Source organism: Notolepis coatsorum (genome assembly GCF_963971535.1).
Source record: "Notolepis coatsorum genome assembly, chromosome: 6".
NCBI classification, from domain to species: Eukaryota; Metazoa; Chordata; class Actinopteri; order Aulopiformes; family Paralepididae; genus Notolepis; species Notolepis coatsorum.
The window spans coordinates 97000477-97015922 of record NC_140170.1 but is presented as its reverse complement, the minus strand read 5'-3'; the positions used below and the strand labels follow the sequence as shown (position 1 = coordinate 97015922).

The 15446-nt window shown below is 43.4% G+C and overlaps 1 protein-coding gene across 2 annotated transcripts; it reads left to right on the top strand.

Annotated features, from left to right (window-relative positions):
- The first annotated feature begins 255 nt into the window (after positions 1-255).
- Positions 256-15381, top strand: hemk1 (HemK methyltransferase family member 1). Of its 2 annotated transcripts, none has more exons than XM_084317210.1 (11): positions 256-691; positions 1369-1536; positions 1647-1738; positions 2387-2480; positions 2678-2815; positions 3893-3957; positions 4332-4381; positions 4502-4601; positions 6280-6375; positions 13831-13941; positions 14866-15381. In XM_084317210.1, exons 1-11 carry the CDS (start codon positions 620-622, stop codon positions 14909-14911), a joined length of 1032 nt encoding a protein of 343 aa, XP_084173336.1. In that variant the 5' UTR covers positions 256-619; the 3' UTR covers positions 14912-15381. The 2 variants fall into 2 exon arrangements, with proteins under 2 accessions (XP_084173336.1, XP_084173335.1); XM_084317209.1 differs by having other exon boundaries at positions 4496-4601.
- The last annotated feature ends 65 nt before the right edge of the window (positions 15382-15446 follow it).

The following is a 15446-nucleotide window of genomic DNA, read 5'->3' as shown; positions in this document are numbered from 1 at the left end:
TCCAATAGGGGATATCTGCAGAGCCGCAAGCCCAACGTCTGGGCGGGGCTTCGGGGCTTGTACTCGCGCCCACGCACAGTCAAACCGAGTACAAGCCCCGAAGAACCGCCTCAAACCGAGTACAAGCCCCGAAGCCCCGTCCAGACGTTGGGCTTGCGGCTCTGCAGATATACCCTACTCAGATGCTGCGCAAGGTTTGGGTGCGGTTCCAGGTCTGCGGCGACGTGAAAAACAGCAAGCTCGGAAAATAAATGCACGTTGCAGGCGCAGCACGTTTCAAGACCCAACGAATCGTTACGGACGGTTCCAGGTCATATTCAAACACTTGATGAAATTGACAGTTCATTAACAATTCCGTGGTGCGAAACGCCGTGCGTTACTAACATTGACGCTTACGATTACATCCAAAATATATGCAGATAATGTGCTTTTAAGCAGACAGTAAACACGCGGATAGTTTGAACGACGGACTTGGTATGTTGCCAGGACGTTTGGCAAGTTGAAGTGAGGATCCTGATATCATGGCACTGTTTATGACAGGCATTTGGCATGACTTACTGGGAATTTAATCTAGCAACATTATCCGTGTAGCCTGCTGGTCGGGCACGTGTCTGTCGTCATGTGGAGACGACCACTGAGAGTGTTGTACAGACGCTTTGCCTACCAGAGAGGCAGGTGTGGTCTACTAAAGGTAGGCTAATTGTCTTCATAGGATTGCCTTGTTTTGCAGCAATTACTGATGGAGGTTTAATGAAAGAAGTGCTAATCATTGGTGAATGAAAAATGAATGCCACCCATTTGAACAAGTCACACTATGTTCTTCCTGTGCCCATGGACAGTCCAGTCAGTATTTGAACAGACTACTCTAGAGCTAGAAACCAGAGAGAACCCTCCAATCTGTGATGCAACTGGGATGTTCTCTTTAGACAGTGAATATGGGGGGCTCTGACTTTATGAAGACATGAAATGTTTGTGTGCGCTCTTACACCCAAATGAGGTTCATATTCTAGTATTGCTGAAGGTCTGACCTAGAATAAAAATCTCATTTGGATGTAAGAGCTCACACAAATATTTTATGTCTTCGTAAAGTCAGCCCCATTCATTGTCTATGGAGCACCCCCAGATTTTACATCCCAGTGACATCACCAATTGGAGGGTTCTCTCTCTGATTTCTAGCATTAGGATAGAGTGGTGCATGTTCACAAATACTGACTGAGCTGTCCTGGGGCACAGGAAGAACAATGTGAATTTTTTTAATGGGTTCTTGAGGCAGCCTAACGTTTCTACAAAAGTATAAACTTCAAGCATGCTAACCATGTTGAATCATTTGATTAATTTTGATTTCATGAAATCCCCTTTTATCTTTAGGGGATTTGTGGTTCTCATGTAGCACACAATGTTCCCGTCCTGCCTACAACCAGCATTACTGTGCTCCAGGCTATGGCTTTGTGGAAGAGACACTTTGAGGAACAAGGTGTGTCTGAGCCAGAGCAATCCAGCCAGTACATCATTGCACATCTACTTGGAGCTAAAACTGTGAGCACGTAAATTTGTCAACATAACACTCTAAATCACTCTACACTATTGTATCAACAACCATCTCCACGTTTCAACACTCCCAATCGTTATTGTCTTCCTCTTTACAGATTGAAGGCGTGGAGCGGGACAAGTTGAAGGAGCCCCTCAGTCACGAGAAAGCAGAGCAGATTTGGAAGCTTTGTGCCAGACGCCTCTCCAGGTGTGAACCCGTGGTACTCCAGGGAGCAGAAGGCTGTCCAGCCACATAGATGTACTGTATGTAGCCTTATGGCTTAGAGTGATGAAAAAAACGTCAGTGGTGGAAGAAGTCCACAGTTCCTTTACTTAAGTAAGAGTAGAAATACCCAGTACTCTGGTAAAATTCGGAATTCTAAAAGTAGAGAAGTATTTGCTATTGAAAGTATCTAAAGTAAAACAATTTTCTTTTATTTAAATTAAGCATTCTACATGACGTTTGTGTATTCCAGTGCTTGGGAGCATTCCAACCTCAATCCATTGACCTCTAAAGGTTATGGCAAAGTGGTATGTGGTCCAGTTATGCTGCTCTGATTATGTCATCTTGAAGTTGAATCAAATGTGAAAGTATATAATCTTCATAAATTTTTGCCATGTTTTCTATGCAAAATTATTCTATGCAAAACACAACCTTGGGCTACGCAGGCTCAATGGCTGCCATACACTGGCACCAGGCACACATCACACTACATAATGGCTGAACGGCTCAGGAGACAGGGATTGATATCAGCCAATTAAGTACAGTGAGAGTGAGTACAGTACTTGATTAAAAATACTTAATTACTTTCCACCACTGGATAATGTAGTGTTGTATCGTATATGTTTGGTTCAGGATGCCGGTGCAGTATGTGATCGAGGAGTGGGACTTCAGAGATTTGACTCTTAAGATGAGACCCCCTGTGTTCATCCCAAGACCAGAAACAGAGGTTAGAGAACAGAATGATGAAGTCGTTGTTTTATGAGATGTTCAAGCCCTAATATTTCACGCTGGGAAGAACAGCTCTTATGACCTGTGTCGTAACTAATGGGGATCAGTATAAAACAACTATAAATGATAGTGGACCAGACATATAATTAAATCCCAATATTATGATATACATGAAGCACTAATTACTGTGTGCAGGAGTTGGTCGGCCTGGTGCTGGCAGATCTGCAGATGAAACTGGCTACCGGGTTGAGTGCAGAGGCTCAGTATACGTGCTTGGAGGTGGGCTGTGGTTCCGGCGCCATCTCCCTCAGTCTACTGAAGAGCTTTCCACAGGTGAGGCTTTTGTTTCTGGCATTTCATTATTTAATTTCTTTTTTTATATATTTGTTTATTGAATTGTCAGCGCGACCAACATTTACAAATTATATGTACTTGAAAGTTATCCATTAGGAACACAAAACGGAATACCAAGGACGACAGACATCAAAACAGAGTGACAGACAGACAAACATAACATAAAAAAAAATATATATATATTTATATATACATAAAAATAAGGAAATCAATACAAAAATAAGAAAGGGGAATACTATAGGGGTGTGAATCGCCAGAGACCTCACGATACGATACTATTGCGATACACTGAGTATTGCAAATTATTATTATTATTATTATTTTTTTTGATCAAATTTAATTTATTACCTTTTTTCAACTGCAAAGTAAAACTGTCAACATGTTTTATCTAATAAAATAAAGTTCAGTCTGTTCATCTCACTTCAATCATTTTTATTGCAGAACATGGTATTTTCTCAAGCAGACAGATGTAAACACTGTAATCTGTGTTGCATGTACCTGACAAACTGAACTGTTTGTATTACAGTCATATTCCAACTTAACTGAATGCACATGTGTGTGTGTGTGTGGACTACTGTACTATTACAGGTATTGAAATGAACAATGCAACTTCCTTATACAAAAAAAATATATATATATATATATAAAAAAAAAAATTATGAATAATTAAATATCGATACTTGGCGTCCCTGTATCGCCACGCAAAGTATCGCGATACTACTACGTATAGATTTTTTCCCCCACCGCTAGGGAATACAGTGATTCATAGGTCAACCAACTCTGGTATCAATTTGAGATGTCATGCTCATACCGAGCCTCTTGCATTGGCAGGTGCATCAAGGGAGAAAGTTTAAAGGGGCGGAAGGAGTGGAGAATGTACCACAGATATTATGTAGGTAAATATCAGTCTGAGGCTACGTGGAGGTGGATCCTCTCAACGTAGGAAAACAAGGGAGCCCACATAGAGCAAAACTTCTCTGGTTTCTGGCATTTCAGAGCCCTGTAACAAATGGCAAGGAATCCTTGTCTGATTTCTCCGTCTCGTGTGTCACACAGCTCAGGGCGATCGCCTTGGATAAAAGCCAAGACGCAGTGGATCTGACGAGAGAAAATGCATCCAGGTAATCATCATCATCATCACGCCCTCCTCACATGTCATACGGAAGATTGATTGATTGATTGATTTTTATTTATCTCGAACCAACACATAACAAATCACAACAAATTTATCAAAGCAAAAACAATATACATACATACCGTACACATGCATATATCTACATACACACATACAAATACAAATAAACCAAAACATAGAATTTGGTTCGAGAAGGGGCAGAAAGAAGCAGTGCTTATCTAGTCCTGCCCCTTCCTTACATCACACAATTTACAGATTCTTGCTCTATCTATAGTAAATGATTAAAAAAAACTGAGAAGAAAAGAAGCTTCATTATGATGTACGTATGCATACTGTATGACTATTGGCTTTCGTCCACAGTTTAGGGCTTCAGAATAGAATACAGGTTCATCACATGGACGTCATAAAAGGTAAGGTTAATGAAAACACCGGTTTGTGTTGATTGTATTAGACAGCATTTATTATTACATTGGCTATTAAATTTGTACCACAAATTGCTGACTAGCTTCTAATTTGTGTGTAAGACGCAGACGCTGTTGTGAACTTGTGTGACCCGGTTTCAATGCTGGTGAGTAACCCTCCATACCTGTTTTCTGAGGATATGACATCATTGGAACCTGAAATCCTCAGGTGAGTTGGCTGTCTGACAAAGATATACCTATCCATTTATTTATTTGTTCAGTTATTTATTCTAATTTATGAAGTGCTCATGAAGTGGAAAAAATAGTTTTTTCTGGTCGTGTTGCCTTATATGTGTGGATGTATGTATTATACAGCTATGTACCCAATGCATGCCAGAAAATCTACATAAATAGCATTTTCTTGTATTTTTATCCCTACGCACCAAATATATAAACCGCTATTTCTTTCACTGTTAGCAAGTAAGGGTTGCTCTCTTTTAGGATTTGACCAGAGTTGACAAATAATAAGATGATGTAAATTTGGGGTCTTTTAGTTATTCTGTAAAATAAAATCTCTGAGGAGGCGATTGAACGATTAATCGATTTAAAATCGAAATCGCGATTTGAAATAAAAGCTTGCGATTTGGGACACGTTATACAGCGAGTCTGATTCAATACGCCCAACAACAGCTCGTGAATCGCCCGTGTGTGAAGACGTTACAGCATAGCTCCAGAGTGCTTTGGTCGCATTTTGCAACCCGAAATATGTCCCAGCTTTTTTTTTCTCGCTGTTTCTATGTGCAGTGAAAACTCCAATGCTTGTAACAAGCTTTGCATCCTCGTCATTCCTGATGCCCACTAACGTTACTAACGTTAGCAGCTAACGCTAGCTAAACTAAGTTAGCTAACCCTGCTCAATACAGAGAAAACAGCTGAGCTCCAAGTAAGGAAAGGGTGGGGGGGGGGCATCTCTTTCTCTCTCCCTCCCTCCCTCCCTCCCTCCCTCCCTCCCTCCCTCCCTCTCTCTACTGGTTCAATTAACGTTTAAGTAGCAAAACGTTGCACTATAAAACAAACTGGATAGTTGATGATTTGAACATTTAACTTCATTAGCTGCAGTATTCTAAAATCTTTTAAGCCATTCTCCCTTTCTGTGTGTGTGGGAGTGTGAGCGTGCATGCACGCGTCCCATATCTGGTCTTTGTAAAAATAAATGTATGCATACATTTAGTATTTTCATGCAACATTGTTGTAGGAACAGTTTGGGAGAGGGAGGTAGGGAGGGGTTTTAGATTGTGTGTTGTGAAGTTTAGACTTCAGAGAGAGAGAGTAAAGTACAGAAAAACGGTACAGTTGGGTCCCGGTATCAATACCCAGGTAAAAAGAAACATTTCCAGGCTCGGTATCCCGAGCAGACCCAGCGCGTAAGCCAGATGCAAGCCACATTTTACAATAAACCTCTGTTGGGCTGCTTAAAGAAAATAATAATGTATCACAAATTTAATCACAATCGCAATATCTCCGAAAAATCGTAATTAGATTATTTCCCAAAATCGTGCTGTGAGTCAGTGTAGAAGTGTTGTGAGTCAGTGCAGAAGTGCCGTGAGTCAGTGTAGAAGTGTTGTAAGTCAGTGCTGAAGTGTCGTGAGTCAGTGTAGAAGTATCGTGAGTCCGTGTAGAAGTGTCGTGAGTCAGTGCAGAAGTGTTGAGTCAGTGTAGAAGTGTCGTGAGTCAGTGTAGAAGTGTTGTAAGTCAGTGCTGAAGTGTCGTGAGTCAGTGTAGAAGTATCGTGAGTCCGTGTAGAAGTGTCGTGAGTCAGTGCAGAAGTGTTGAGTCAGTGTAGAAGTGTCGTGAGTCAGTGTAGAAGTGCCGTGAGTCAGTTTGATATGAGAAAACTCTCCCCTCAGGTTTGAAGACCCTGCTGCGCTCGATGGAGGCGAGGACGGCCTGAGAGTGATCAAACAGATTCTCACTCTGGCGCCCAGGCTCCTGTCAAACCATGGGTGATGCACTACTGTTGTTGTTGTTTGTTGTGATCAACATTTTTTTTAAATAGATTTTCATTTTCATATGGTGTCTCAAACATACATAAAAAGGAAAAACTCTACACCCCACCCCATCCTGTGACAATAACCACCTCCACTTGCCACACCCAAATTGACTCTAAAGAAAGTATTAAAACGAGACTCTGGTACAATAAACAAAAAATAGTGGTTAAAGTATTTTATACATTCTGCCACCATATTGTAATATTGTGTCTGTTACTAGGCTTGAGTAAATTGTAATGAACCAAAGGAGAATATCAATTCTATTTTTATTTTATTTTATTTCTTTAATCTTTGACTGTGAATAACACCATGCAGAAAATGACCAGACATGACAAACTGCCACTGAGCTCGTTCAGCACCTTCTTGAGATCACGTGTACAAAATATCTAAGCAAATTAATGAAGGGAAGATGATTAAACGGAAGGTTTTGTAGATACAGTACTGAATTCTGCCATCTGGACACATGCAATTTGAATTATGATTATAGAATATCAGGCCTATAAATTACCTTATTGTGGCCAAGTCGCACATCTATGGATCGGACCAAATCTTCTCTTTCCAATGGCAGAGTTCAATCTGGATTTAGTTATAATGTTATAATTATATAATTATAATTTAGTTATAATTAGGACTTTTTTATAATGGACATTTCTCTGCCGTTTTTCATCAGATTGCAACGCCGTTTTTTGCTAGACGTTCACATAAAGGTAGAGAAACTGTGTTCTAGTTTATGCCAATAACGTTCAGGTTTGTGGTAGATAATCCTGAAAAATAACAGAAATAAGAAAGTATATCCAGAAGTCGTATGATTGAGTTTCTTTAATAGTTGTCATACAGAAGTACAGAATACTTTCATACAAAATGCTTCTTACTGTTACGCTCCAGAGACTGTGCTAGACAAGATAGTATCAAATAACATAGTATAGCATGTAATTTAGAAGAAGAAATGAGGTCACAGTGTTCGGTATAGACATATGTACAATGTTCTGAGTTACCATATAATATACAATACTATGCAGTGTACTAATGTACAGTACTATATAGTGCAAAGCAGAAATGGGATGAGGTACAATTTAGGTACAATTTACAGTAAGGTGTACGAGTTGTAGTGCAATCCTTCATCAATAAATATAAAGTGTGGGGAGTGGGTGCTACAGTGTGTTTGTTTAAAGTGGGTGTGTGCTATAAAGTGTGTGGAGTGGGTGCTACAGTGTGTCTGTTTAAAGTGAGTGTGTGCGTGTGGATGTGTGTGCTATGTGCGTTTGGTGGTTGTTGTTGTGTAGTGTTCATTGTTCGTTTAGCAGTCTGATGGCCTGGGGATAGAAGCTTCTTCTGAGTCTTTCTGTGCTCGCCTTGAGACTCCGGTATCGCTTGCCTGACCGCAGCAGTTCAAAGAGGCAGTTGTTCGGGTGACTGGAGTCTTTAATGATTCTCTTAGCCTTGCCCTTGCAACGCTTGTTGTAAATGTTCTGGAGGGTGGGGAGCCCCCCTCCAATTGTGCGTTCGGCTGAACGTGTCACTCTTTGTAGTCTGCTTCGGTCTTGTGCAGTGCTATTCCCAAACCAGGAGGTGATGTTGCCAGTCAAGATGCTCTCTATTGTACATGAGTAGAAGTTCTTAAGGATCTTCTGACTGACTTGGAACTTCCTTAGGCGCCTGAGGAAGTAGAGGCGTTGTCGTGCCTTCTTCACAACACTGTCAATGTGTGTGGTCCATGTCAAGTCCTCGGATATGTAGGCTCCGAGGTACTTAAAGCTGTTGACTCTCTCAACCGGTGCCCCGTCGATGCTGAGGGGGCTGTAGTCCTTGACCCCCGACCTCCTGAAGTCCACAATCATCTCCTTTGTTTTGCTGACGTTCAGGGAGAGGCTGTTATCCTGGCACCATCCCGCCAGGACCTTGACCTCTTCCAGGTAGGCCCTCTCGTCGTTGGCAGAGATCAGGCCCACCACCACTGTGTCGTCAGCAAATTTGATGATTGTATTGCTACTCCGCTGAGCCACACAGTCGTGTGTGTACAGGGAGTAGAGGAGGGGACTCAGAACACAGCCCTGGGGGGCCCCTATGTTGAGGGTGATGGATGAGGAGGTGCAGTTGCCTGCTCTCACCACCTGGGGTCTGCCAGTCAGGAAGTCCAAGACCCACTGGCAGAGGTCATAGTTCAAGCCCAGGTCCCTGAGCTTGGCTATGAGTATGGAGGGGACTATGGTATTGAATGCCGAGCTGTAGTCGATGAATAGCATTCTCGCATAGTTCCCCTGCCTCTTGTCCAGGTGTGATGCTGCTGTGTGCAGCACATGGGCTATGGCGTCCTCCGTGGACCTGTTGGGGCGGTATGCAAATTGCAGGGGGTCCATGTTGGTGGGGAGGGAGGAGCAGATGTAGCCCTTTACTAGCTTCTCAAAGCACTTCATGGCTATGGAGGTGAGAGCTACAGGGCGGTAGTCGTTGAGGCAAGCAGGCTTGGATTTTTTGGGTACAGGGATAATAGTGGACTTCTTCAGGCAGGTGGGGATGACAGCCTGTTCTAAGGACAGGTTAAATATGTCAGTGAATACCGGGGCTAGTTGGTCGGCACAGACTTTTAGGACGCGGCCGGGGATGCCGTCCGGACCGCGTGAATATTAAAGGCAACCAACTTGTGTTCGGCTTTTCTCTGATTGGCCGCGCCCCCCCGCCCCCACGCGCAGGCAAGCGCAGCCGTCCCACGTCCCAAATGAAATCCAAAGAGCAAGCGCGGCAGCGCGGGCAACCAACTTGTGTAGTGTTGGGCTGCTGTTCCAACGCACTTGTGTTGGGCTGCGGTAGCAGTGGAGCGCTGCTGACTGATTATTATGTTTCGCGTTTTTAACAACCAACGGTAGATTCACTCGTCACTGTACATGTATAAACAAAGCCCATACAGTTATGAAATAATAAACACTGTTAGGACTCGCAATAATAAACACTGTTACGACTATCTGACTCTTAATAATAAACACTAGTGTTAGGACTATCTGACTCTTACTAATAAACACTGTGTTAGGACTATAAACACTGTTAGGACTATCTGACTCTTAATAATAAACACTGTTACGACTATCTGACTCTTAATAATAAACACTAGTGTTAGGACTATCTGACTCTTACTAATAAACACTGTTAGGACTATAAACACTGTTAGGACTATCTGACTCTTAATAATAAACACTGTTACAGTGTTAGGACTATCTCGAGTCACGCGTCACTACTGTAACTAGAAACTCTGGGTGTCACTGTACATCAGTAACGTTATTTCGCGTTTTTAACGTCAGCGGGGCGATGCGGTGGTTTGTCGCCGGCTTCCGTGCACCGCCGCCGGCTCTACTCGGTCCAGCTCCAGCAGCAGCGGCCGTTCCTCCGTTGTAGAACGAAGCCCTTCAATGACAGAGCTCTCATATTTTGCGAATGCATAAACTATGTCTTAAATTATGGCTATGTGTCTAATATGGCTGTCGCTTATCAATGACTTCGCGACAGCCATATTAGACACATAGCCATAATTTAAGATATAGTTTATGCATTCGCAAATATGAGAGCTCTGTCATTGAAGTGGGTGGTGGCAGTGTAACAACGTTCACCCTGATGTAAAGTAGCGATTTTTATTGTTTTGTCATGACAACCCAATTACATAATCCAACATATGTGTAAAGAAACAACATATTCCAGTTAACGGTATATTTTTTAATGATTCATTACGGTATAAATTAGGTTAACTGGAGCTGTGGAGGCTCCTTGCTGAAGAGCCAGCGGGGCGACGCGGTTGTTCATTCACCGGCTTCCGTGCGCCGCCCGCGGCTTGACTCGGTTCAGCGTTCACCCTGATGTAAAGTAGCGATTTTTATTGTTTTGTCATGAAAACCCAATTACATAATCCAACATATGTGTAAAGAAACAACATATTCCAGTTAACGGTATATTTTTTAATGATTCATTACGGTATAAATTAGGTTAACTGGAGCTGTGGAGGCTCCTTGCTGAAGAGCCAACGGGGCGACGCGGTTGTTTTTTCCCCGGCTTCCGTGTGCCGCCCGCGGCTTGACTCGGTTCAGCGTTCACCCTGATGTAAAGTAGCGATTTTTATTGTTTTGTCATGAAAACCCAATTACATAATCCAACATATGTGTAAAGAAACAACATATTCCAGTTAACGGTATATTTTTTAATGATTCATTACGGTATAAATTAGGTTAACTGGAGCTGTGGAGGCTCCTTGCTGAAGAGCCAACGGGGCGACGCGGTTGTTTTTTCCCCGGCTTCCGTGTGCCGCCCGCGGCTTGACTCGGTTCAGCTCCAGCAGCAGCAGCGGCCGTTCCTCCGTTGTAGGAAGCCCTTCAATGACAAGCGCTCTCATATTTTGCGAATGCATAAACTATATCTTAAATTATGGCTATGTGTCTAATATGGCTGTCTCAAACACAAGGACCTCCTCCTCTCAAGAGCACCTGGGGGAGCCTCATGCGCATGCGCGGCTCTCTGCCGCGACTGCCGCGTCTCTCTTGTCTCTCTTGTCTCTCTTGCCGCAAGGCCGCGTGCTAGTGGATTGATTGATTGGCCGTGTGGCCAATCAGAGAAACGCTGAACGAAAAGCTGAACACAAGTTGGTTGCCTTTAATATTCACGCGTCCGGACCTGCTGCCTTCCTGATATTCACTTTTTTAAAGGTCCGCCTCACCTCATGCTCTGTTACCCTGAACACTGAGTCTCCATCAGCAGCAGACCCCCCCCCCCCCCCCCCCCCCCCCCCTATTGCCGTGGCTTGTGGGCTGGTGTTGTTATTACCAGCATCAAACCTCGCATAGAAGGTATTGAGGTCATTTGCTAAGGAGATGTCACTGTTCAGTTTGAGGGAGGCGCCTTTGTAGTCTGTCATCGTTTTGAGCCCCTGCCACATAGCTCTAGAGTCAGCTTGTTCAAACTGGAGTTCAATTTTATCCCTGTAGCGCCGTTTGGCCTCTGTCACTGTCCTCCTTACGTTGTATCGCGCCACCTTGTGGTCATTCATGTTGCCTGCCACTAGGCCGTTGTTGTATGCTTTGGTGCGCTCTCTCAGAGCTTCACGGACGGATTTGTCTACCCAGGGTTTTTGATTTGGGTAAACTCTCATTTTGGTAGTGGGGATTGTTTCTTCCACCATAGTACAAACATAGTCCAGCACTGTCTCCGTGTAGACATTAATGTTATCTGTGTCGCGGAACACGTTCCAGTCTGTGCAGTCAAACGCAGCCTGGAGCGTCTCCTCTGACGTCAAATCCCATTTCTGCACCTCTCGCGAGACTACAGGAGTGCTTTTGATTCTCTGTTTGTACTTTGGTGAAAGGAAAATGGACGCGTGATCTGATTTACCAAAGCCACTATCAGAATGAGCCTTGTAGCCACCCTTAAATTGCGTGTAACAGTGATCTAGGATGTTACCGCCTCTGGTGTTGCAAGTCACATGCTGATAGAAGTCAGGTAATACCTTTCTCAGATTGGCGCTATTGAAATCACCCAGCACTAAAATGGCGGCGTTAACGTTCGCCGCTTGTATTCTATTTACCTCGTCGTGGAGTCTGGAGAGCGCGACGTTGTTACTGGCTTGCGGTGGAATATACACTCCGATCAGGACGATCGCCGTTAACTCCCTCGGGAGGAAGAAAGGACGACACTTGATGGTTATATATTCCAGGTCTGGGCAGCAGTGGTTGGATAATTCCTTCACGTTAGTTGGATCGCTCCAATTGTTGTTAACAGGAGCTGGCTTGAGCTGGGTAGTGTAGTTTTTCGAAATTCGAAATTTTGTTTAGAAATTTACAAACAAAATGGCGGCGCGCATTTCCAGGCGTTGATATTCGCTAGTTTCTGAATAGATTTCCAAAACTCATATTTCACTAATAACACTTTAACCTATTGGTAAACAAACGTTCGAGCTGCTGCAGTGAAAAGATGCGACAGGCTGCCTCCTCGTGTACCGGGGGGGACACGTGATGCAAGGCTTCTATCCTCACTACAGCCGACCAGTGGGAGGCATAGTCTAGCAACGTTCAAGACAGGGGAGGGAAGAATTGGATAATACGAAATTGGGATGGGAGAACAATTTAAAAATGGGGAGAAAAAGTGGATAAAAGAAAAAGAAAACGCAACATTAATTCATACAGTCTGTAGAGATGGATTTATGGCGTTTTGTCACTCTGGCTTAACTCATTCGGGGCCAAATACGTAATATTACGTGTTTCACCACCAACGCTTGAGTGCCAAACGCGTAATAATACGCTTTTAGACCCTTTGATCTTTTTCCTCTGATCCCCGTTCTAAACCATCATCCGGATCATTCTATGTGTCCCTGGCTCGTTTGCCTACTTTGGAATTGCAATGCCGATCGAATCTCACCAGGTGGCAGTATCGCCTACCTTTTGAACTCAGACAGAAATGGATCAGGAGAGGCAATGAATGAACCGGACTATCGAGACTCGCTCTGAGGGGGAGGAGCTCTTCCAAAGCAATCACTAGCAGATCTGCTCGCCTCAAAACCTATAGTGTCCCGTAAACATGTGTAATTCCATATAAACGAGTAATCGCGATCGCCGATGGCATCATTGGAATTATTCTTTTTGGATTACCTTCTGGCTAAGGTAAGGACCCCCTATGTCTAGCGTTTTGTAATGATCGCATTTTCGGGGTAAGACCACCCCCCCCCCCCCCCCTTGATAATTTTGTGAAGGCACATGTGTATACCTTTGATTTCGGGAGTATTTGGGGTTTCAGGGGATCAACCAGAATGGTTTGCGCTTATTGCATATAGCAAGTTTTATCTCGCAATCTATGGAAAAAGACTGGATTATCTTGGAAATGGACGATGTTTAGCATGTAATAAACTACAAACTACAGTGTGTAGAAACAAACAATTTTTTTACATGTTGGACTAGAAATAGTGTCTGTCAAATGAGCCATACTATTGTCTCCATAGCTATAATATAGAATATACAATAGCAACGCAAAGATCGTGAAATATCACAAATGGTCATGAAGCTGGCGCTAGACAGTGAAGGATGGGGGAAACTTGTGGCGCTCAATGTGTTAAGAGTTAATAGTAAAAATACACATTTTATATATATAATATATATATATTGAGGTTAAAGTGAATTTGAAAAATCAAATCCCTCTCACGGTGTCAAATGGCAGGGCACTGTTTTGTAATCTTTACCCCCACCTGGGTGTAATTCCCAAAAGCTGTTACTTGTCACAAGCAAGGCATGTGTACTCTCATCAATGCTGCCTCTTAAACAAGCTAAGCCTTTAAAAAAAACACTTCTAAACATGTGCCACCACCACCTCCCTGCTCAGGGCTGCTTTTGTTAATCCATTAATTTGAATGTTAATCCCAGCGGCCTGTTCTCTTTGCCTTCCCAACAGTTGTGTTTACTTGGAGGTGGACCCGAGGCATCCGCCCGTCATCCAACACTGGGCGGAGGAACACGTAAAGGAGCTGCGTTACGTGGACACGTGCCGTGATATCACCGGCAGGTCCGTCTTCTGAGAATCTCTTTTTTGTCTGAAAGATCCCCTCCACAACGTAAAATGTTGTATATTGTATAACAATTCGTATGGTTTTCCCACCAAACATTTTCAATAAACTACTGAAAATGACTTAGCTAGCGTCCCTACACCTTTGCCCTCATTGAGAATGCAAGGATCTATGAAGCACCTCTCGTCTTCCCCCAAGCTGCTTAACTTCCTCTTTTTCCACCCAAACGGTTTGCCAATAATTAGTTTCACACAACCACAATACTTCTTATCTTACACTCTTGTTATAGCTGATGTTTTCGTGCATAGATCACTAGATGTATTCAAATAATAATACGAGTTTCACGTTGGCATTTCCTGGATGACGACCATGATGAATAGTTGCGTGACACAGGTAGCTCAGAATTTTAGGAAATACAGAGAAGCCCCCCACCCTCCAGTGGAAGAATATAAAAGGGCACTCTGGTGATAAGTTCTGCACAAATAACAATCTGTAGTCAAAAGCATGGCCAAGAGGAGTTAACTGTAAACGTTTTTGAGTGGTAGGGACCTTTAAAAAGTTTGGATGGGTAACATTTCACACAAACAGTTTCAGTTTCATAGGTCCTTCTGTTGTTTGTCGGCTTGCATTCACTCAAGAGTCCGCCAATAAGATATTTACTGATGGAAAGACCATGTGTTGTGAATTCAGCTCATTTCATTTTGGAATACGGACTCCTCTTGCATGCCCAGACACACACACACACTCCCCACACTGTTCCACTTCTTAATGGGTGTCAAGTGCCTGCAGCTAATTCCTTGTTTCTCTCTGTGATGTGATGATACAATCTTTAGTATACTGGATACTGCTCTGATCAGAATTTCAGATTTTCTCTCCCTCTCTCTCCGTCTGTCTGTCTGTCTGTCTGTCTGTCTGTCCCCTAGGCCACGATTCTGCATCCTACAGAGAGAGAGGGGTGAAAGTATGTAACACAAGAAGGATCTGGATTGAGAAATATGGCGAGATATGGATCCTATTACACTGGCTCCAGGCCAGGTGGTTACGGCCTCCGCCGCCGTCCCCACTGACACAACCAGGGCGACAAACACCCTCACTCTCTCAATAAAGAGAAAATTCACTGATCACCGAATGATCACTGGATTATATCATGTTCTTCTTGCGAGTAGGTTTTCTTTTTGGACATGGCTCCAACGTCTGTGATAACGACCCGGTCTAGTTCTTGTCACCGAGTGAGAGAGAGCCCAAAGAGTGCGCCGCACCGCAAGGCTGAAGGTAATTAGCCTAGCGAAGCTCTTCTGAGAACCCTCCCTCTCAGAAACTCGCCCTCTCAGAAAGCATGCAGTAGTTCTGCGAATCGGCCTGATGAATGGCCCTCCTCCCCTCCGCCGCTTCACTCGCTGACTCATACACAGGCTATATGCATTGTTAAGCAAAAAAAAAAAAAGACATTAAAGAGAGAAAAAACACACGTTCAATTCTGCCTTGCCTTTTTTCTTTTCAGGAT

Coding starts and splice junctions, on each gene's coding strand:
- hemk1 (XM_084317209.1), top strand. CDS start 620: ATGTGGAGACGACCACTGAGAGTGTTGTACAGACGCTTTGCCTACCAG. Junction 2,481..2,677: donor TCCCAAGACCAGAAACAGAG/GTTAGAGAACAG, acceptor TACTGTGTGCAG/GAGTTGGTCGGCCTGGTGCT. Junction 3,958..4,331: donor ACGAGAGAAAATGCATCCAG/GTAATCATCATC, acceptor TTTCGTCCACAG/TTTAGGGCTTCAGAATAGAA.